The 22,608-nt window shown below is 37.7% G+C and overlaps 1 protein-coding gene across 1 annotated transcript in view; it reads right to left on the minus strand.

Annotated features, from left to right (window-relative positions):
• Positions 1-22,608, minus strand: part of LOC117421293 (proprotein convertase subtilisin/kexin type 5-like) — a 74,943-nt gene that overhangs the window by 3,881 nt on the left and 48,454 nt on the right. Inside the window, exons 6-17 of the mRNA XM_059010418.1 lie at positions 22,122-22,164; positions 21,170-21,312; positions 20,748-20,948; positions 14,941-15,018; positions 14,218-14,419; positions 6,195-6,412; positions 5,278-5,520; positions 4,500-4,733; positions 3,906-4,035; positions 3,329-3,546; positions 2,553-2,653; positions 182-365 (exon numbers count right to left, since the gene is read on the minus strand). Of these exons, the coding sequence (XP_058866401.1) occupies positions 182-365; positions 2,553-2,653; positions 3,329-3,546; positions 3,906-4,035; positions 4,500-4,733; positions 5,278-5,520; positions 6,195-6,412; positions 14,218-14,419; positions 14,941-15,018; positions 20,748-20,948; positions 21,170-21,312; positions 22,122-22,164 (1,995 nt within the window). The remainder of the gene's footprint in view (positions 1-181; positions 366-2,552; positions 2,654-3,328; positions 3,547-3,905; positions 4,036-4,499; positions 4,734-5,277; positions 5,521-6,194; positions 6,413-14,217; positions 14,420-14,940; positions 15,019-20,747; positions 20,949-21,169; positions 21,313-22,121; positions 22,165-22,608) is intronic.

Below are 22,608 nucleotides of genomic sequence, written 5' to 3' on the forward strand. Positions count from 1 at the left end.
CAGTACAAGTATTAATACAATGAATTACATACTGCTTTGTAGTTTTCCAAATGTGACATTTTCAAATCTGACATGAAATACTGTACTACTATTATGGCTTCCGGTAGACTTTTGTGATAACATCGCAAATAAACATGTCAATTTATTATGTGTCTATTTTACTACCAGGAAGAAGTGTTACCTCTACTCTCTGTGCAATTACAGCAGTCCACAGGCTGGGGAAGGGGAGAGTCACAGCAATACAGACATCGACCCTCCTCCAGTGAAATTAATGTACTTGCAGGGCACTCTGTACAGTTGTTAGGTCCAGATCCTTTGCATTCAATGCAGCTGTCATCACATGGCTTACACACCACCTCTGGATCCTAGGGTGAATGATTGCAGGCACAGATCGCATTTGTATCTCATGAGAAAACAGCTTAAACAGTGATTACAGTAAAAGACATATACAGCATTTAACAACTAGTTTGAAATGTTTTCTGATCTCTGGACAAATTAGGCTATTCATATCTATGCACGGTGAATATATAATATGTGCAAAACCAGCATATGTATATTCCTCTTGACGGTTAAGAGATCTTTCACACTTTTACCCCTTGGGTGAATAGGAACCAAAACACATTTCAATATTAAAGACACTGAGAAAGACTTTTAGTCAAAACATTTGCCACTGAATTTATGTTAAATTCAAGTGTGCATGTAACATTCTGTAACAGATGTCTGTAACAGTCTGAATCCATAGCTCTAGTTCTATTCTGTCCAACACTATTTGGTTTGCTCCAATCAGATAGTGAATCTGAACAGAAAAGGGTCTGTCTTTAAAAAACAAACAGAGCTTCAAGAGTAAAGAATGAAAACAAGCTGGCTTTGAGTAATGAGACAGTGAAGGTTACAATGTGGATAACACATAGAATCTAACCTTGAAGCAAATGAAAAATAAAAATATATTTTCTGTTTTGTCTGAGAGAATAATCCCAGAAAATGTTTAATCTATGGTGTATGGCCTCGTGGTTTGCATGATTTATTGGTTTAATGGTTTTATTACTGTATATAGAATTCACAGGATTAATGTAATGTGTGTGTGTGTATATAAAAAAAGTCCATTCCTGTTAGCGCTATCATTGGCTGCTTCAAGGTTTTATAAAAAAAAATGGAGAGCAATAGGTGGAATCACTGTAGTTCATAATCATAACATCAATCATGTTCTTTTAATGGAGACTTGAAACAACCAATGGCAGCAGGGCTCTCGATTTAGCTGTCCATTCAGAGATGAGGGATGTAGTTACGGGGAGTGGCGTAGTGGAAGCTCGCTTCTCAATTGTGGATGTGAAGGAGGTGTCGATGTTTGAGAGCCATTACATTTAAAAAGTTTTAAAAAAGGCATTTACTTAAGCATTTTACTTAAAATAATACTAATCCTTCTATAAATACTGTTGTGTCGTCAAGCTAACGTGTTCATCAAGTGAAGAGGTGTTTTGTTTTTTTGCTTTTGAATCCCCGGGGCTGGAATTTGGTGATAGGCTATTGAAATAAATAGAGACTGTGTGATGATTTGATACACATCGTAAAAACCAGCAATCCGGACTCCTACATTCAGACACTATTATTGTTGTCTCTGACACTGCCATTAAGCAGTACTGCTTGTGAGCGTGGGTTTACTATATGAAGTATCCTGGTGCTAGAATCTAGCTCCAAATTTACACTCTTGAACCTTGCCATTCCAATTGTTTGAACTGTCGGAGGAGGAGGTGGAGCTAGACAGCGACTTGGATGATGACCCCTAACTTACAAAACCATTTCTGCTGGTACTCGCATGAGAACCTAATGATAAAAGTTATGTGAACCCCTGGATATAACCTCTCATTATAATCATCTCTTATTATAAACCACAAGAAATGCAGTAAACATTCTCTATTTGCGTCTCTTCAACACGGACCCGAGACTCTTTATCTTAACTCTCCACGCCGCCCAGTTGCCAGCCACACTGCCTGGGGATGCTGCACTGAGTAGTGACGGATCTATCCCTTTTTCTTTTATGTCTCTCATCGAGAGTGTCTATTATGTTTGTCTTCTCATTCTCCTTGTTCGTCCAGCAGCTAAGAGACGCCGCCTGGTTCCGACCTGGACTGAGAGCTTTGTCCCTATTTGTTCTGTCTCTCATTCTCTAGCCGGCCAGCAGCCAGAGAATGCTGCCTGACCCGGTGAGACGTGAGAGTTCAGAGTGTTATATGTCGTTGTCTTGTCCAGCTCTTCTCATCTCAAGCTATCCAGCTTTATGTCTCTAATTCCGTGTTACACAAGCACCCCCGTTCCTCAAATTAAATCCCCCTTATTCTGCACTAATCAAGCCCTTGTAAGCGACCAGTGAATTAACCGTTAATCAGTCAAATAGTGTAATAGAATGCCCTTAACGCTAGTCATTTCATGAAATGCAATGAAACTTTTAGGTATTTCATGTAATAACCGAGTGAAAACCTTTCATCAATCAGTCAAATAGTGTTAGAGATATATAGTTATTATTAGTAGTACTAATATTAAAACATGTTCTATACCTCAGTGACAGCATATTCCCCAGTTAGACATTCGGAAACACATATTCCGTTAGAATTGTGAAAGCCAGAGTGGCAGGAATCACATTTAAGAGCTCCTTTCTCTGCAAAGAAAAAAAAGAAAACAGGCTTTAGCATACTTGAACTGCAGTGTCTTTGGTGGAACAGTAGCAATTCTTACCTGACCAAAAGAAAGAATAAAGAGATGAACTACATCTAGTGTTATATGTACAAAAGAAAAGGGCCACGTTGCAATAAAGGTGGTATAAAAATGGCCAAATTATTTTTGGAAACTTGTGTGATTTTCAATGACAATAAAAATAGGATGCCAACGATAGCCCAAATTGTGGTCTGGTTTACCTTGTGTGACAGGGTAAGACCCTGCACATGGGCTGAGGTTTATGTTGTGTCTGGTTTACCTTGTGTGACAGGGTGAGACCCTGCACATGGGCTGAGGTTTATGTTGTGTCTGGTTTACCTTGTGTGACAGGGTGAGACCCTGCACATGGGCTGAGGTTTATGTTTTAAACCTGAATGTGGAAAACAGTCCACAAGCGCTTGGACATGCTGCGCGTGTTCTCATGCCCTTGTTAAAGTTACCACACTCAAATTGATATGGGTTTGTGTTTGGTATATAATGCCCTGTTCACACTAGCATTTTTATACCGGTATCGTTGCGGAACCGGATCGAAACAGTACCGAAACATCTGTCCAGACTGGAGTTCTTATCAGTGTATCGTGTAGTTGCGGTATATTAAATGCCATTAACCCCCACTTACCTTTGCAAGTTTTACAAGTTGGATGACATCTAACACAAGTGTGTTCATCTGAGTTTTTGTAGTAACCCTCAGGACACGAGAAATAGCATCTTCCCTGGGCCCTCAGGAAGAAGTAGTTTCTCTGACAGGTCACACAGTCTGTGTGCTCACTCCCCACACACACTTTACAGTTTGGATGACATCTTAAACAACCTTCTGTGGATGCATTGAAATAATATCTGAAAAAAAAAAAAAAAAAAAAAAAATATATATATATATATATATATATATATATATATATATATATATATTAACATTACTTGTGTACCTATGGTCCTTTCATGCTAATGACTTCCAAAAATCGAAAATCAGAAGCCCTAGACATAATTAAAAAAAAAAAACACTATGTGAACAGAACTTACAAAATTATATCACAAAAGTCTACCTGAATTTTTGTAAGTACATGGAAAACTACAAAGCAGTACATAATTCAGTATGTTAATGTGACATTATTCAGCAGGTTTCATTCAACTGTGAATTAAAATGAGTTCTATAATGTGATGCAAACCTTAGCTGTACATGTACTGAATGTACTTACCCTGTATCACAGCTCCTAGAGCACTCATATTGTCCACTGCAAGTCCCACAAGAACTGTGACAAGGAACACAGCGCCACCCGTCTTCATCTTTGTAGTATCCATCAGGACATTGAACGAGACAGGTATTATCTGAGGACACAACAGTAACAATTAATCATTTTCTAACAGAAATCATAGACATCTTGAGACTGTAGTTGCATTACCTCAATATATTCTTAGAATTTCTATCTTTTAGTCAAAAAGAGCTTTTACCCCTCTGAACAGCATAGGCATCAGGTAAACTGTGTAAATGTTTATTTACTGTAACAAATAAACCCCAAGCTGGACAAACTGATCATGGTTTCCATGTGCTTTTCCTATGTACTTAATGAGCTTTATAATAAAGTCTTATTATTATTATTATTATTATTATTATTATTATTATTATTATTATTATTATTATTGATACTGTACTTGTGTGCATGTGTTTTACCATGTATTTTCTATGCTTTCACCATACTTTACTGCACTTTCCAATGTATACAGCAGTAAACTTTTATATAAATCTATAGCCTTTAAAAACAAGTTTGAATCATGTATACATGAGGACTCACTCAGTAGATAATGACTCTCTGTACAGCTGAGACACTCGTGCTGTGTAGGTCCAGTGCAGAGGTGACAGGACTTGTGACAAAGCCTGCAGGCTCCACTCTTGTCCTGGTAGGAGCTCAGGGGACAGTCCCAGTGAGTGACGCAATGCCCCTGCTTATTCTTCACCATGCCTTTGATGCATGTAATGCAATCAGATGAAGAGGAACCCTTACAGGTCTGACACGTTCTATCGCAATCTGCAAGAAATGCACAAAGAAATTAGTTAAAATAGCAAACAACTGATCCACTTGGAGTAACACTATACATTTTGGTATCTGTTTATCATCCCAGTATATAATGTTTTAATTATCACAAGTGAATGTTTGGTATGTTTAATACAGTTGGCAGCATAATTTACCTTTCTTTAAAAAAGCCTAAGCTATTTCTCTAATGAGGACCGCATAAAAACGCCCACTGAGGTTGTTTTTTCAAAGATTTGCATTTGAGAATATCTAACAAACTTACATTTTCATGGAAGAAATTAGTAGGGCACAGCTTTAGTACACTCCTAGTGACCAGTTTTTTCATTTTTCATTACAGAGATTGCACCTTGCTCAGGCTTGGTCAGAGACTGCCAACAGACTTTATTAAAAATTGTCAAATATACATGAGCACTGCAGCAGTGGTAACCTCACATCTAACTATATTTGTATGTATGTGCTTTATGATGCTTTAATGTTTGCTTGGTTATACATAGATGAGTGTAGATGTGCATTAGTATTGAGCATGCTTTTCCCATACCCTGACAATCGCCAGTGTCCATGTCATGGTAGGTGCTGTCGGGGCATTCCTGGAAGCACTGTCCTCCGTACAGCACTGCACTGGAATCAGCACAACTGACACACTCATCAGGATCGGGGCCGTCACATTCTGCACAGTCAGAGTGGCAGCGGCTGCAAGTTTGTGACTGAGTGTCTTCATAAAAATCTACAGGGCACTTATCAACACAGACTTTAAGATGGAGGAAGAAGTGGTTGTTGCACTCTGCAAGGAAAACAAGTTTAAAATTGTAAACTACACAAAAAGTCAATTTTTCTGAAACAAAACAATGTCTTTGGACTATCCAACCATCCCATCCCCAGCCAATTATCCCCAACATTACTTCTGCCAGTTCTAATGGCACATGGATGCCCTGCTAATGGTACTCTTCTGTCTCATGACTGTTACATGGGTACCTTTCTCATGTCAGAGCTCTCCTTCCCCTGACTGATGACTCTATGATGTGCCGTACGGTAGAGGGGCTTTATATGACAACAATCCATTGCTGGAATGTTACAGGCATTCATTCATTGATTTATTCGTTCATTCATTTATTTATTGCTTGCCGTGACCAGCACAGGAGCATAAGATGACTGCAAGTACTAAACCAGACAAAGTCCCACAGAAGAATAACAAATGGGCATACTCTAAAACCCTGGGCAACATACTGTGTGCGGGCAATGTACACTTTAATGTGGCATTCCATTCATAATAAAATACAATATTGTTTTTCTGACAAAATACACAATAGCCTCATTAAGCTGCCTTCATATCTAAAGGTCACCTATTTCACTGGTTTATGGAGACTGTGATGTATCAATATACAGCATAATTCATATATTTGATTTGACATAAACCATAAGTATATTATAAATGGAGTCTGAGACGTGAAAGCTTACCACTGCAGATGCCGTGCTTGTCACACTTCTTGCAGCCTGGTGTGCAGCGCTTGCAGAGCCCTTCCTCTGAAAAATACTTGTCAGGGCAGGTTGTCATGCAGCGGTTTTGGTAAAGCACATAATCCTGATGACAAGCTTGGCATCTTGTAGAATCGTACTTGCATGCTTTGCATTCTGGGATACACTTCGTGCAGGTTTCTGCATCTTCAAAATATCCACTAGTGAAAGCACAGGAGTTCATTTACAATATTAATAGGTTAATGGATGATTAGAGGTCAATATATTATAGATATAGCCAGGTCAGAATGGTGTCTGAATTTTCTCTAAAATAGTGGTTCTGTAACAGCACATGTACCCAAAACAATGCTGAGTTTTGCCTCTTACGAAAAATGGATGCCTACTGAGCCATGAGCACCTGCTGTTCCTTGGAGGCCTCTCAACCCAGTATTATCCAAGCACCTACCTACCTGCTTAGCTCAGGACCAGAATCTAAACTGATATGCCTGCATACAAACCTTATATTTATTAACAGTAAAATGTATTACAGTCGCAGTGAAAAGTATTGGCGCACAACACTTAATATAAGATAATTCAATAAAACTGGAATATAAGCATTTAGTGAACACTAGCCACTAATTAATATGACAAAGACCAAAATGCACAATTTCTGGTAGTTTAACAAATTATCTTTATTAAAAAAAAGTATTGGCACCTTCAGATTAAAAATCTGTAAAAATGTAATAGAACTAATTAAAACATATATTAATTGACTGAAAACCATTACACAGTAACTAAGATGCATTGTAATGTTAGCCAGAAAAATAGGTGATTATTTCTAACATCTGTTGAAGAACATTTTGGCAACACAGCAGATGATGGTCAAGACAAAGGAGTTGGATTCACGTTTGAGAAAAGCACTCGTAGCAAACTACAACAAAGGATCAAAGAAATATTGAATACCAACAACCACAATCAGAGCAATAATCAAAAAAGTACCACAGAACAAATTCAACTCAAACGCTTGAAAGAAGTGGGACATCCAGAGAACATTACAGGCACAGCAGGTGGGTGATTCTTCAATTACGGCCCTTTTGATGTCCCAAAGCAATATTTTTTTTAAGTGTGTTCATTATACATTTTTGGTTTACCAAATAATACAAGAATGTTTTGTGGATCTAGGCCAAGTAATATCTTTTCAATAATAGGTGTTTATATATATATTTTTCGATGCTTTTGTTTGTACATTTCATTGGTTTGTGCTTGTCCCTTCTCTGATTTTTTGTTTTGTTTTGTACATTTTCTGTGAAAATGTAGCATTAAAGTAACTTTTCTGTGTGTCTGTATTTACAATTAATAAAATATTTAACATTGTTGTATGAATTGTTTGGACTATATGAGTTTTTTATTTATTTTTTGTCACAAAACTGGTTGTCCCCTTGTTTTGCCGTCATTACCATCACAAAGCAGAAATTACAGAACAATAAAGTTGTATTGAGATTTATTCATTTGGTCACATGCAAATGACAGACCAGTAAGGAAGCACATGGAGCTGATGGAGGGAGCTTGATCTTTTGATGTCTTTACCATAAAGAAAACTTAATGTAAATATTTTCAATTAAGGAGTTATATTTATTATGTGTTATTACTAGGCTTGCTACTTTTCGATATTAATCGGTAAGCTCTTTAAACGTCGAATTCCCCAAAAATATGAGTTCAATTGAAATAGATTTATATAGGATAAACATCAGTAAAACCACTCAATATTTTTTATTTTCTTACCAAAAATAATCATTTAGAAATCATCTCAAGTTTGTGTAGTTTTTATACATACTGTCTGTCGCGTTCTGCTTTGAATGGCTCGTCGCTATCAGTCAACTCAGTGGTCTGCTGTGGTTTCACTGTCACTGTCATTTCACCCTGTTCTGACGGATCTCATTGCCTGAAGCAGTGCTAGAAGGCTCTCATTTGTTTAAATGCCTGTCAATCATCAGACCGGCACTGACTGTGCACTTTCATTTGCCAGCTACGGTGTCTGTCATTCAATGCGCCGACTTTCAAATTAGCGGGTGTAGGTAAGCTTTATATACGGTGACAGTTTCTTGTTAGATTAAAAAATGTGGTGCAAGAGGAAAACATTAAATGGTAATTTGTGCAGAATACCCTGACTTTTAAGTGAAAACTGTAAAGAAACGTGGGACAGGAGATGAAGAAAATATCCTGGTATGTAAACTGGCATGTAACTGTGCAAAGCAGAAGTTACCTCGAAGGCAAACCAAATGGTTGAACACATGCAATCACAAGGTCATAAAAATATGAAGGATAGCGCTCAGAAATTGACTTAAAAAAGTACAATGGAAGCTTGCTTGGTGAAAATGCAGGAAAAAACAAGAATCCGGTGTTGGTTTCCCTCATGATTTAATGCATCCTCTGTGTTTTGAAGCAATTGTGCTCAATGCTACTAGTTGAGAGTGGTGTCGTGGAAACATGGTATCTGAGTCCAGCTGTGAGAGGGGGGAAGCTCAGACTCTGAATAATGAGTGCAAGTTAGTTCTGTTCAAGTATCTGTTTTGTTCTGTGCATATTTTTCCTAGTAAATGTATGCTACAAAAGTCTGTGTAATAAACGTTTATACGCTGCATTTTGTGCGGTTTATTTGAGTCATTTTTTTTTAATTGTGTAGGATCTTTATCTATACAAAGGCATAGCTCCGCACTGACCAAACGTCATTTCAATTTGAATGTTGTTCTATTAGAATGTTGGTGACCATTGTTTTTTTGCATGTTGAATAATAAAGGGGTTTCGCAATGGCATAAACAGTCTGTTTTTTTAAAGCATAAAGGTCGATTTCACCCATTCTCTGCTTGAATTGAAAAGAAAAAATCTGAAAAAAACGGTAAATTCTTTAAAAAATAATTTGGCCAAAAAATAAAAAAATGGAAAAAGTAGCAAGCCTAGTTATTACCATTCATGTCGTAACATGTTTATAAAAGTGTCAGATTGTAAAATGTGTAAAATTTAAGTTTACTAATATACATTTTGGCCATTTCAGGTAGTAGGCCTAAGATCCTACTTTTTAGGCCTTTTTTTATTGTCATTAATGCAACATGTCACTTCCATCAAACATTATACATTATAACACTAGTTTAAAGAGTTATCAAAAAGGGAAAAAAATCAAGAAAACAGAAGACAGTTTATTCTATCAGTTCTGTTTTTAAAACATTACAGACATTACTGATAATTGAACTGTACATTCTGACTCCACATATTTCTTTAAAATAGAGTTTTACAACTGTGATGGTAATGACTTTTTCTGCAAGCACCTCAAGAAAATGGCTTAAAATGTAAATATTATAAAAATGAATCAGTCACTGCTGTTAGTAAGCTGTTAATCCTATTTGTAGTAACTGTTGGTAAACATTTGAATAGGTATATTGTATTCTGAATCACTTTGGATTTTAATCATTCTGTGTTGCCCAAAAGGCCCATAGTTGAAGAATCACCCAGGTAGGAGAACTGTCTGAGCAGCAAAAATTCAAGATTAACAGCCAAGGACTTAAAGTAAGATTTAGAAACATCAGGCATAATAGTGCACGAAAGAACTGTACAAAGACATCTGAACACAGAAGTGTTGTTTGCTGAAAAACACTTTAAAAGAAAAATTAATAAAACTAATTTGCCAAGAAATTTGAAAAGGAATCTGAAGCATTCAACAAAATGATCTGGTCCAATGAGATTAAAATATAACGTTTCCCCAAAAATGGACCACAGTATGTTTGGAGAAAAAAAGAGAAAGCCTTCAATGAATAAAACATGGAGGTGGTTCAATCATGATGTGGTTGTGTTTTAGCAGTTCAGGGACTGAAGGCATTCATGTGATTGAAGATAAATTGTAAGTACAATGCTACCATCTGCTCGTAGGATGATTGACAGACAGTTTATCTTCCAACACGACAATGACCCAAAGCATACAGCCAAGTCAACCCTGGAATTCTTGAAGAAAACAAAGATTAACGTTCTGTAAGGGCCTTCACAATCACCAGATCTCAATCCATTAAAAATGATTTGGTTTGATATGAAAAAAAGCTGTAGCCAAGCATTGTGTATCCAATCTGTCTCAGCTAAAGGAAATATGTAAGACAGAATGGGCCCAGATTTCACCAACAAGATGTAACATTAGGAATTATCATGAACGTCTGAAAGTGGTTATAAAAGCAAAATACTAAAGCAGGGGTGCCAATATTTTTGTCATGAAAAAATACTTTACATGATATAAGTGTGTTTGTTTTTTGATAAACATTATTTGTTAAATTACTAGAAAGAATGTATTTAGTTTTTTGTTTTATTAAAATGTGGTTAAAGTTTACAGAAGTGTGAAATCGCCCGACGTCGGGTGTTATGCCAAACAGTGTCATCAGAAGAAAAGTGGCGCATTTGTAGTCAGTGCGCATGCAAATTCATTTGCACATGCCTAGTTTATTTTTTTCACCATCTTTGAATCTTGTCTGCCAAAAAAGGGTTGCATATCAATGGTTTTGTATTGAAATGTAATAAGGAAAAAGTCAACGAAATACCTGGTTTCTCTGGACAGTAGTGTGTACTGAAGGTTAAACTTTTGAATAATGTAGTAAACAGATACAAATTCATTATACAGTAACATTGAACTTAGTTGAGGATGCTGCTGTTTTAAATAAAATCTTTGCCCTGGACGTGTACAATAAATCTTTTATTCTTGTAAGAACCTGTTGCTGAGTATCTCAACCTCCATATCTTAACTTTAGGTATATTATACAAAATATATATTTTAATATAAATATATATTTTTTAAAAGTTTCAGTGAGAACTATTTTTTCATCCCCAGAACATGATTACACACATTAACCCTCATAAGGTAACCTGGGGTCCATTTGGACCCCACAGTGCTTTAGTATTTAACTTTAGTTATTATGTGGATCTAGTGACATGATTTTTGTTGCCTTTTAGGTAGTTGTGTCAGGCACCCATCCTGTTACACTATGCAAAGGATAATTCCAGTCTAGGTAGCCTGGTTGAATTTCCCAAAATGTTTTAGGTTTGGGGTCCGTATGGAACCCAGGTGTAGTGTATCGACTGGACTGGCCTGACCTTCTCGTGTGAATATCTCAGGCACCATAATGGTTCAATGCTTGTTTGAAAGTACAGATTTGGAGCTTTCCAATGATGTATCATATGTCCTGAACCCAAAACTACAGCAAACAGAAACTAAGGCTTGAGTCATGTGACATCAGTCAGCTCCTAAGTTTCGTTTGTTGCCTATTACTTGGTCGCTTCAACAGATAGCGTTCCGGTTTCAACGTCATTTAAAAGTGCAGGCTTTGTGCTTTCCGTTGAAGTCAGGCATGCCCGTATGTGTACTTTCTACCACCCCCTCATTCAGTGCTCCAGTGCCGTGACAAGCAGCAAATCGGTAGGTGTGTTCAAGTGCCTAGATGACTAGAAGTAAAGGAACAGCAAAATAAAGTGTTGTATATGATGAGTGTCTGTAAACCCCATTGAAACACTGAAATGTTCTAATATTTTTTACATCACAGTAGAGTTTGAAGCACTGATTTTCCTTTATCATAGGATCAGATATTTTGCATTTTGCATTGGCTGTAAAAAGTGGAAGCCATCCATCTATTATGTTAATTTTAATCATCTGTAAGAGTTAAACTTGACAAAGTCTGGTAGAGGATCTTTAATTCACACTGAGCAGGATGCTGTAATTTGTGTTTGCATTTAGATGTAACTAGAGATGTAGATGTAACTTGTAATTTTCTAAATTGAGGACAAAGGTGTTGTGCATGTTGTTAAGTGTTCAAATAAAATTTTTTATTCTTTTCATTTAATCCAGTTGTTATTTATATGTTGTTTTATTGCTGGGTCCGGTTGGAATATAAAACCATTAAAATATCAAATCAATACGGTTATACAATATATTGCTCATTATTACTTTTTTATTAGAATTGTACAACACTATTTGGCAGCAACACTATTTGGCACAACACTGGGACAACAGGATTTGTTTGACAGACAACAAGTTTTATACTTTGCATGTTGGGCAAATAGTTTTTTTGTTTCACCACGTTTGTTCTGTTGCTAAAAATACACTGTGTAAATTTCTAGAGCCACACAAGTTTTTAAAAACTCTGAATTGTGGACAAAACTCTGAATTGCGGAAATCTAGCACACACACACATATTTAAAAATGCATACCTTTAAACCTCAAACCAAAACTATATACATATACATATCATATCCCCTCAGACACACACACAGTACCAAACATACTTAAATTAATGCAATAATATCATTATTAATTTATAGTGCTTTTGTCTACAGTGTAAAAATACAGCTGGCAAACGACAGAGAATATAGCGATAAATAATCCATATTTCAGTGTTTTACATATCATGAATCAGATACTTTTTAAATAAGTTACTGTTTATCTTAAATTTCATGAAGCAAAAATGGTTACCAGTCACTAATTGGTTGATTGCGTTCGCTGTTAAATAAAAGCAAAATCCTACAAGTTATAGTCTACTTTTCTGTGTGTTTTGTGCGACGGTGAGGGGGGCAAGTAGATTTTCTAGCATTTTGCCCTTAGATAACAAGTTTTTTTTTAAAAATTCCACACCCCCGAGTTTACTAAAAGCTCACATATCCAACCCTATAAAATTTTGACATTGTAACCTGCCCCCTACCTCCCAAACAACCCCCTGCTCTGCACACACACACACGCACACGCACATTTTGTACAGAGAAAAAATATGACTTGCGTTTGAAGAACTGTAGTGGAGACGTTCATTCTTTCATTGAAATTTGTTAGCACATGACTTGGGGTAATAACAACAGTAAAAGGCAAAAACTTGTCAATTTTTTCAGGGAACACAAAAAAGATACAATGTCAAAAATACATAGCTGAAAGGACTGTGTTTTAAAATAAGTAAGCTTCCATTTAGATGTACTGTAGTTGGTTTTGTTGGTATTTTCAAGTAGTATTTTAATTCAGAACGATATCATTCTGAAAATATCACTTGCCAAAAGAGACGACACGTGGACTGTAATACAGAACATACTATTAAATCCGGTACGTATTGTAGCAGTATGTAAAATTCCCCATTAACAACCCAACAGCAAAATGAAATCAAAATGTTACCCATGCACAGAACAGCGTAAAACATAAAAGCTAATGCAATTTAGCAAAATCTTAAAAAATAACAACAACACAGTCTCCAGAATTAAAACCGTATCTAAAGTCAGTATTCAAAATTGCAGAATATAGTGCTCGATAAGACCCTACCGGTAATGTCACAGTTCACTTGCAAATGAAAATGCACAAAAACAGCTTGAGATCACAGATTTTTAAAATGCATCACAGTATCTAAAACTAGTTAATGATGAACTTGTACATTACCGTGCCTTGTCTCGTTCGCTTTGTTTTTGGAAGAAACGCTGTGTAACTGCAGTGCACGATAAAAACAGACTGATTTTGACATCCCAGGAAAATAAAAAAAATGCAGGCTGTGAGGGTTGAAAAAGGATAGACTTTGTATCAGAAAACTGGTGATGGAGTCGGAAATTGAGTGTGACGTGTAAGTGCATTAATTTGTTACATGTATATAATGGGGATTGATTTGTTTCTTAATACAAGGACAGTAAAACGCGACTGATGTGTATCTGAGTGTCGTACATCCGAGTGCTGACTAATAAGTGTAGGGTGCCAATACTTTTGTCTGTGACTGGACATCTTACACAGTCAGATAAACTTTTTGGAATAAAATACAGTTTGATATTCTGTTCTAGACTGAAAAGCCTCTTGAATAACAGTGTTGGAACAGTTTAATGGATATCAAACGCTATCTAATTCACTAAAACAGACTTTGTTACTTTCTTTATATATGTCAGGGATTACATCTTTGTAAACAGAGCCTGGTAGAGAGCAATATAAATGATAGGTAAAGCCTCTTCCTGTTAAACAAAACAAGATGTGCTGAATGAATCTAACCTTGGGCATTTGCTTAAACATTTTCCCTCATACAAGTACAGTGGGTGTTTTGGGATGTCGAGACACTTCTGACAGTTGTTCTTCTCCTTGGAACATTCTGCACACCCCTGCGCACAGACCTCACACTTTCCATTCTCTAGGTTAGCAAAGGTTTTCTCAGGGCACGTGATAACACAGGATTGATGTGCTGTCAGATATCTTCCTACAGGACGGCAGAGAGAAAAATGAATTAAAATAGCTGTGTCTGTGAATACCGCTACTCTATTTAATACATTACCCATTTTAGGATTCCTTCCTGCATAATGTAATCTCATCAGTAGTGTTGCAAGACCTAATCAGATATAAGTCAACTTTTTTTTTTTTACACTCAATGGGCCAAAGTTGTTATGCTACAAAACACCATTTCTGTGAAAGTAAAATCAAACTATAACAAATCAACAAACATCTCAAGCTCATTTAAAATCCCATATGTAGTAAACCCAATGTGCCTTATGTGAGAAAAGTTTTTAAACACCATTTGTGGAGTCCATTGTTGATTTCAACACTGATCCTCCTACACAGGATGGATATTATAAGTGGAAGGGCCAGGGAATAGTTTCACAGTTGAGACTGGAGTCTGTGCTAAGATTTAAAAAGTTTGTATGTTCTTGTCATTCTGACACTGCAGTGGGAGTTGCAATTCAACTCACCTGCCAGTATTTAGTCAAACAGTTTGATATTTACCTTTTTTGCAGGAAGTACATATTTTTTCTGCAGTACATGTCTTACATAAGCGGTTGCACTTCTCACATTTCTGATAAGCTGAAAAAAATAGTTAAGAAATAAAAATACAACAACATTAGAGGTATACTTAGGGCTTCTGATTTTCAATTTTAACTGATAAAAAACGATAAAACTCCCCCGATACATTGAAATCGGTGTAAAGTTACTGAATTGGTTACTCAATTCACGTTGACTTCACACCTTTCCCATTTAAAAAAAACCTACTACTACAAAAAAACGACCTTTCCCATTTCAGTTGGGCAATGTCCCTCCTTTCACTGATTCGATTTGAATACTTTAAAACCACCCCAACTACTAAATGGCAGCAAATTCCTACATTTCTATTGGAGACGCTGCTTGCAAGATTTTTCACGGGGCGAGAGCCGGGGCTGGAGTGAAAGGTTGTTACTTGGAGAGGTAGTTTGAGGAGTTGCCTCAGGGGATAGGAGGTTTCCGACCGGCGGGAGCCTTCTTGGCCAGAGGAGAGGGAGCGACCTTGAAGGCTGGCTGTTCAGCAGCCTCGGGAACCAGAAAACACATAAGATAGATTGGCTCGGCGGAGCCCACAACAGGCTCTGGGGAGCGGTAGTTATGTAGAAGGAATAGGCTCTTGCACTGAAGATCCTGGAAAAGGAATGACAGAAGAGGGACCAGGAAATAGAGCCCAGTCTCAATTTGAGGATGATAAAGAGCAGGAACTGCTAAAGAATAGAGTGTGTGGCCTGCTGCACAGTGGAGAGGAAAAAACCCCACCCTATTAGGGAGGAAAACCTCTGGTGGACCCAGCGGATCAGGTAGCCCCCACTCCAGGTATGCTAACAATTATTTGGTGAGCTGCGGCAATATCGGAAACAGATGTGCATATGTAGGATTCTACAGCTGAGGCGGACCAGCGCCCTAGGCTCTTAATTAGATGCTGATTGATGTTGACTTTTGCTGCTGAGATGGCTGCTCCGATTCTAAAGGAGTGAGGAGTATAGAACTGAGGAGAAAGACCGGCATTGGAGATAAGAGAGAGGCAATTTGAGTTGAGAACCATTGTAACTACTGCACGGGAGGAGCTGGTGAACAGTGGATCCGTCATGAGGAAAGGCTTCTTGCTGTAGATGTATCTGGACATGGAGGTGTAGGGACATAATGGAGGATTACTCTTCAACAGCTGTATAAATTGATCTTGACAAAGTTGATCTGTCTTAGAGATGTGGAGCATAATTAGGAAATGAGAATCTGGAACTAAGGGGATCTCGTTGGAACGGATGCCGAGAGAAGGGAAGCTGGAAAGAGATGGGACTGTATATTCGAAGCATCTGAGGAATCCAAAGAAAGCAGTTAAGCACATGACTTCCATGAGGATACCGTTGAAGGGGTTGAACCAGCATTTTCACAAGATTGACATGAGCAACATGGGAAGTCGAGATGGGGAAGTAGAAGGGGAGGTTTTAGATATGCCGCAGAGCGTCATGCAGATTGCAGGAATGGCCAGAAGAATCGGAGAGAACACTGATATGAGATGGTTATGGAACTGGATTCCGGAGATGTAAGACTTGATTGTAGAAGCGGAGAGGTGTAGAATGTCTCATGCGTGGATGATAAAGGCTAACATCAAGTCTTGGTTAAATGGAACTGGCTGATTTTTTTCACGCAGAAGGAGGAAAAAGAATTCCAACCTGTAGAGTAGGATGATGTTGTTGATGGAGCTAGGGCAGCGGACATGTAATTTCTAGCAGACTGAAGAAGGTTGAAGAGAGGAGAGCTCACAGGAATACTAGGTGCTGGTATTGCAGAACTTGGAGAGGTGCTGGAGCTGCTGCAGGAACTAACTGCCGAAATCTGGCAATCTTCTATATTATTGCAGCAAATCTGTGTAGACAGAGAATGACAGTGGATGGAAGTGGGAGCTTGAGAGCAGAGATCTGCTGAAGCAGTGATCTGTAACAGTGTGCGGTGGACTGCCATCAGTAGTGGGCAGTGGCCTGCTGTAGAGAGCCGAAATCTGCTGAAGTGAGTGAAAAGAAACTCATTGTGAGATATGAGCAAATTTAAGCTGCATGAAGTGCCTCCTTGGGATTGCAGGATGTTGTTGCACAATTGTCTGCCAACCAGAACTTTGATAGGACGTCGATGTTGGTCTTTAAGTGTTAATCCTGATGTAACTATCACTATTTAATCATATCCTGATGTAACTGTCACTATTATCTGCTGTATTATTAAATTGTGGTTTGTCACACTTGTACTTTGCTTGAACAAAAGTTATTGTATTTCTTGCTCTTATTGTATTACTTGTATTGTAACACTTGAAATGTATTTGCTTACGATTGTAAGGCCCTGGATAAGGGCGTCTGCTAAGAAATAAATAATAATAATAATAATAATAATAATAGATGAGGCTGCTTTCAGGAGAGATGTAGAATGCATTGCTCTGAAGCCGCTGCAAAACCTATTGATTTATTATTATTATTATTTGTTTATTTAGCAGACGCCTTTATCCAAGGCGACTTACAGAGACTAGGGTGTGTGAACTATACATCAGCTGCAGAATCACTTACAATTACATCTCACCCGAAAGACGGAGCACAAGGAGGTTAAGTGACTTGCTCAGGGTCACACAATGAGTCAGTGGCTGAGGTGGGATTTGAACCTAGGACTTCATGGCTACAAGCCCTTTCCTTTAACCACTGGACCACACAGCCTCCAAAATGTAACCTTTTGCGGTCCTATGTCGGACCTGGTTCGACATTGCAATTATTCCTATCAGGTCCATTGTCGGACCCTGTCCGACATCATCAAAAAAACGTCATACTTGCCCCTGGCATCAGATAACGGGGCGGTCATAAGGAAACAAGCTGGATGGTACTGCATCAGCGCTCAGAGAATATCACGGACATTTGCAGAGCTTTTTTGAGATGTTATAGTAATAAAATAATGACTTGCATTATTGAGGAGTTTGGTGATAAAACGAGTGATCAGGAGATGATTGATCGGTATGTACGACTGTTATTATTATTATTATTTATTTCTTACATAGGTGAAAGCTATAGCGAACAAAAGGGTGGGGCGGGGCTGGAGATGCCTAGTGAGTGCTTTGTTGATATGCAGGGTTTTTAAACCCGTTTGACTGTGGAAGAAAATACTTTTAAACAGCGCGTCTAAAATTAACTGCGCGTGTGAAAATAAATTGGATCTGACGTGCCTGACACGCACTTAATAAATGGACTGCAAAGGGTTACCTAGGGCTTCTGTTTTTCTGGTTTTATTAATTAATTTTTTCGGTGCTTATTTTTATAGCTATTTTTGAGGTTTATGTAAATCGGGGTTTTTACGGGGCTTTCGGTTTTTCTATACTATGAAATTATTGTTTTCGGTATATATATATATTGAATACATATTTTAGCACAGTTAAGCATGTATATAAGTAAGTTAACATAGGTCCATGAGACATGCCTGCAGTTGATTTAAATGTCACAAATTTGACGACTTGAACTTACTTTCTCCAGTTATGAAAATGCAGCGGCAGGAAGCTGAAAGATTGCAGTACTGAGGCACAGAGCTCACAGGGCCTCATGAAACTAACTGGTTATGATGGCAACTTAACAGTCCCAGTAGTCACTTGATGAGGGCGTTGCCATGGTAACCATGGCCTGTGAGGCACCAGTGGAAAGCTGCAGCGCAGCAGTGTCGTTGGAGTTTATGCGATTGGCAATTTTTTTTTCCTCAGCAATGTTTTGTTTTTAAAGTGATGTTATGCGAGTAGGCTTCACGTAATATGTTACAAAGCACGAAACTAGAATGAGAACAAAGCTGGGGTTCCTGCGTTGAGCTGTAAATTGACCCATTATGATTTTTTGTCTCTAGTTGAAAAACAAACTGAAAGCGCTAGACAGCGAGCTGTGTGAGATTCAGACTTAAATAGGAAATAGGAGAAGATTGACAGGGAAAGCAGGTTGAAGCCCCAGATCTCGTCCCCCGAAATACGCCTATAGGCTATCACAAAACGAGATTACAATTAGGAACGGAGACTTGTTTGCAGGATTTAAAGCCATATTACAGTTAAATAGGGAGGATTAAAATTACAAATTGTGGCGAAATGTAAAAAAAAGGCCTAGAGACACAAAAACCCCAGAAGAATGTCCTAGTGACATTGAGGAAGGTTGAGGAAGACAGCAAAGGAAGACATTGAGGAAGGTTGAGGTAGACAGCAAAGGAAAGAAACTCAAGTGTGCAAAAACTGTCAATTACTATATATATATATTGTGACAGAAAAAAGTATTTGGAAAGTAACTATAAACAATAATTTCATAGTATAGAAAAACCGAAAGCCCCGTAAAAACCCCAATTTACATAAACCTCAAAAATAGCTATAAAAATAAGCACCGAAAAAATTGATTAATAAAACCCGAAAAACAGAAGCCCTAGGTATCCACTCAGGAACAAACAATTACAAACAACTAAATCACAGAGAACCGCGGCAAGGCCCAACCTGGGAATTCTCTGTCTGGACTAGTTGGATACATGGTCAGTAGGGGTAGGTGTAATGTGGTGAGGTGAAGTAACCCTATAGTTTATTTTCCTCCCTAACACATGAGCTCAAATGCCATGCAGTCAAGAACATTTGGATTAACTATTCTGTGACAGAGACAGAATGATTCTTGGTTTTAAATCTCCCTCCCGACCTGTGAGGGTGCTGTGTAAAGGGAACAGAGTGCCCTGGACTAGATGGCCAGACAATTTATTCCCAGGGTTAGTCGGCCATCTAGAAAGGGGGCGGAGCTACAGTACACTAAATCATCGACCCGGAAGGGAAACGATGTGGCAGCCACGGATTGGAGGAGCGATTGCAATTGTTAACCAAGGGGCTAAGGGGATGTAACAAAGTGATCTGTTCCTTTGTTATGGTTAACGCTGAACCGGAAGGAGAACCGTATTGTCTATCGTGAGTGTTTTGTTTATTTTGTAGTGTCTAATTATTGTTATTATTAGACGGCTAACACAATCCATAGCTGTCGCTACAGGCCAACACAAAACCTGGACAACACTGCACTTGTTTCATGATATTGTATTTGCACCACACGCACTACAGCACTCACTTTGGACTGGTGACCGTGTTTGTATATTGTGGGTGTATTAAAGACTGTGTTTATTGTTTATTGTTTATTGTTAAACTGTGTAGTATCAAACTTTGGATTAGAAATAAAACACCATTGCACCTGGATTATCGTTGTCTGTCTGTTATTGATCACCGCATCACTCCTGCACCTGCACACTGCAAGCCACTTTGCCACAGTTTCTCAGTTTAATCAAAAAGACTGCACATGTGCAAACCCCTGGCTCAGATGTTGTTTTAAATTGTGAACTGGGGTGGCAAACTATCTAGACTTATTATTGACAAGACCCTCTTACAAACTGTGTAATGTACAATGTAATTTATTAGTACATGATACAAATGCTAAAAAAATGCTTTCCCAATGTAAACAAAGATCTGTTTAAAGCCAGGTAGCACCAATCACTTATGTAACACATCTGTCAATTTATGGTCTTACTGTACAGTAATTGATCTTACTACCCTTCATATATTTGTAGCCACAGTTTGTTTCTATGGTCATAAATCTCCATCGCCTGAAAACACTAATGCAGCCCCCCAAACTCCTCCATCTTCTCTGTTCCCCTGAAACTATATTCCTCCTCCTGAAGCTCTGCTTATGACTCTCTCCTTCCATGCAAGTGACTTCTTTCTCATCATGAAAGACTTTTATAAAATAAAAAACACTTACCAGACCAGAAGCTACCAATCGGGCAAGATTTGATCAGGTCTCCACACTTTCTGTTTACAAGCTCTTGATCTCCAGGGCAAGACTCACAGTCATCAAAGTTGGGCCCTCCACAGGTTTTACAGGTCTGATGACAAGGCTGACATGCTTCACTTTCTTCATCACCATAGAAACCCATGTTGCATGTTTCAACACATTCATTTTCTTTAAAAAAAAAAAAAAAGTCCAGACAATAAAATAAAAAAATATTCATAGTTTTTAAAGGTCTATTAAATAAGAGAAATGCCTGTGTTTTTTTTATTTGGAGAATAATAAGATTAAAATAAGATTGACCAATTTGTTTTCCAAATTGCAGATTATTTTTATACTAGTTAATGTTCCAGAACACATCAGATAATGAACAAAAGAGTAAAAGTCCTGCTTACCTGAGAAGAAAAAATCTTCCTCGCACAAGTGACACTGATTTTCATCACAGCTGACACAATTCTTATGGCATTCTCTGCACTCCATGGTTTTGTTATCATTATACGTCTTTTCAGGACACCCTTCAAAGCATCGTGTTTTAAACCTAAAGGACAGTAACTCTTGTAAGTACATATTTGCTTGTTGGGGTTCCAAAAGACATCCAGACAATCACAACCCTTTCTATTATCAGTATGTGCTTTACTCAGTGTTACCTGCAAGAAACCAAATCACTCACTTCCTCCCCTCCACCACAGTGTGGCAGTTTCCTGTTCATGAGGATTGCTGGGTCAGCTCACTTCACTTGACACAAGTACATTCGGGCTGCTGGAGGCTCTGGATGAGGACAACCCTTATTGATTCTGGAGATTCTGAGCTACGCTAAATCTATTTCCCACTCTTTAATTGACTTGTATTCTGTCTAACTGGTCATTTTTCCATGCATGAAGCTATTCCTATTCAGCTTTCAACTGAGCCAAGATAAATCACTATTCTAGTCATGAATTTCAAACATACCTGGAAAAAATTTCTCAAGCGCTTTGTTAAAGGCCCCTGCGTTGCATCCAATTTGGCTGTTTTTCAATTAGTCTGTCCTTTTAGTGTTTTACATTTTAATAAAACCATTATTATTATTATTATTATGATTTTTTTTTTTTTAATCCTTGGAAGTGTGTTTTTCTTTGTCTGGTAACCCATTGTATCACCTTGCCAGCAAGGGTCAGCTGTATCTAACTGCAGTGAAATACTACAGAGGTTTCAGATACAGCTTTAATGATTGGTGTGTTGCAAATAACTCATTAACACAATACTGTGTATGATTTTGTGTACAAAAACAGTGCTCTGAAACATAACAATATTCTGGATTCTCCTTGTTTTCTAAAAAGGGGGTTAATTAGAAAAGAAAAATCAACTTACATGTAAAATCCTTCTTTACAGGACAAACAGGATCTTGGGTCAGCTATAAGGGAACAAATACATATTTTATGTATAAGCCAATCACCAGAACCAATTTCTTTGATGAGTTTAGCTATACAAAAAGCGGTATTACAAAATTGGGAAATCTATGGAAATAGTTGGGTAATATTTAAAAGTATGTCAAGATAGGGCACTGTGATTTTACAAATGATGCTGCATATTACCACAACAACAAAATTATATTACATCTAAACAAATACTAACAAAAAACAACAAAACATGGGTTTTCAATAGCAAAAGAAAACTTGCTTTAGAAGGCAATCATTTCACTGAGACTGGAGCGACAGCAGCCTGCATTTTCTATATGTCCTCCCATAGCACTTGCACACATATCACAATATAAGAATAGAACATCACCTATGTTTCCAGTATGTCATTCTAAAAGGGCTAGTATTCAATTATTATTGGCTATTTCTGGCTTTAGAGC

The sequence above is a fragment of the Acipenser ruthenus genome, chromosome 1, assembly GCF_902713425.1.
Source record: "Acipenser ruthenus chromosome 1, fAciRut3.2 maternal haplotype, whole genome shotgun sequence".
NCBI lineage: Eukaryota > Metazoa > Chordata > Actinopteri > Acipenseriformes > Acipenseridae > Acipenser > Acipenser ruthenus.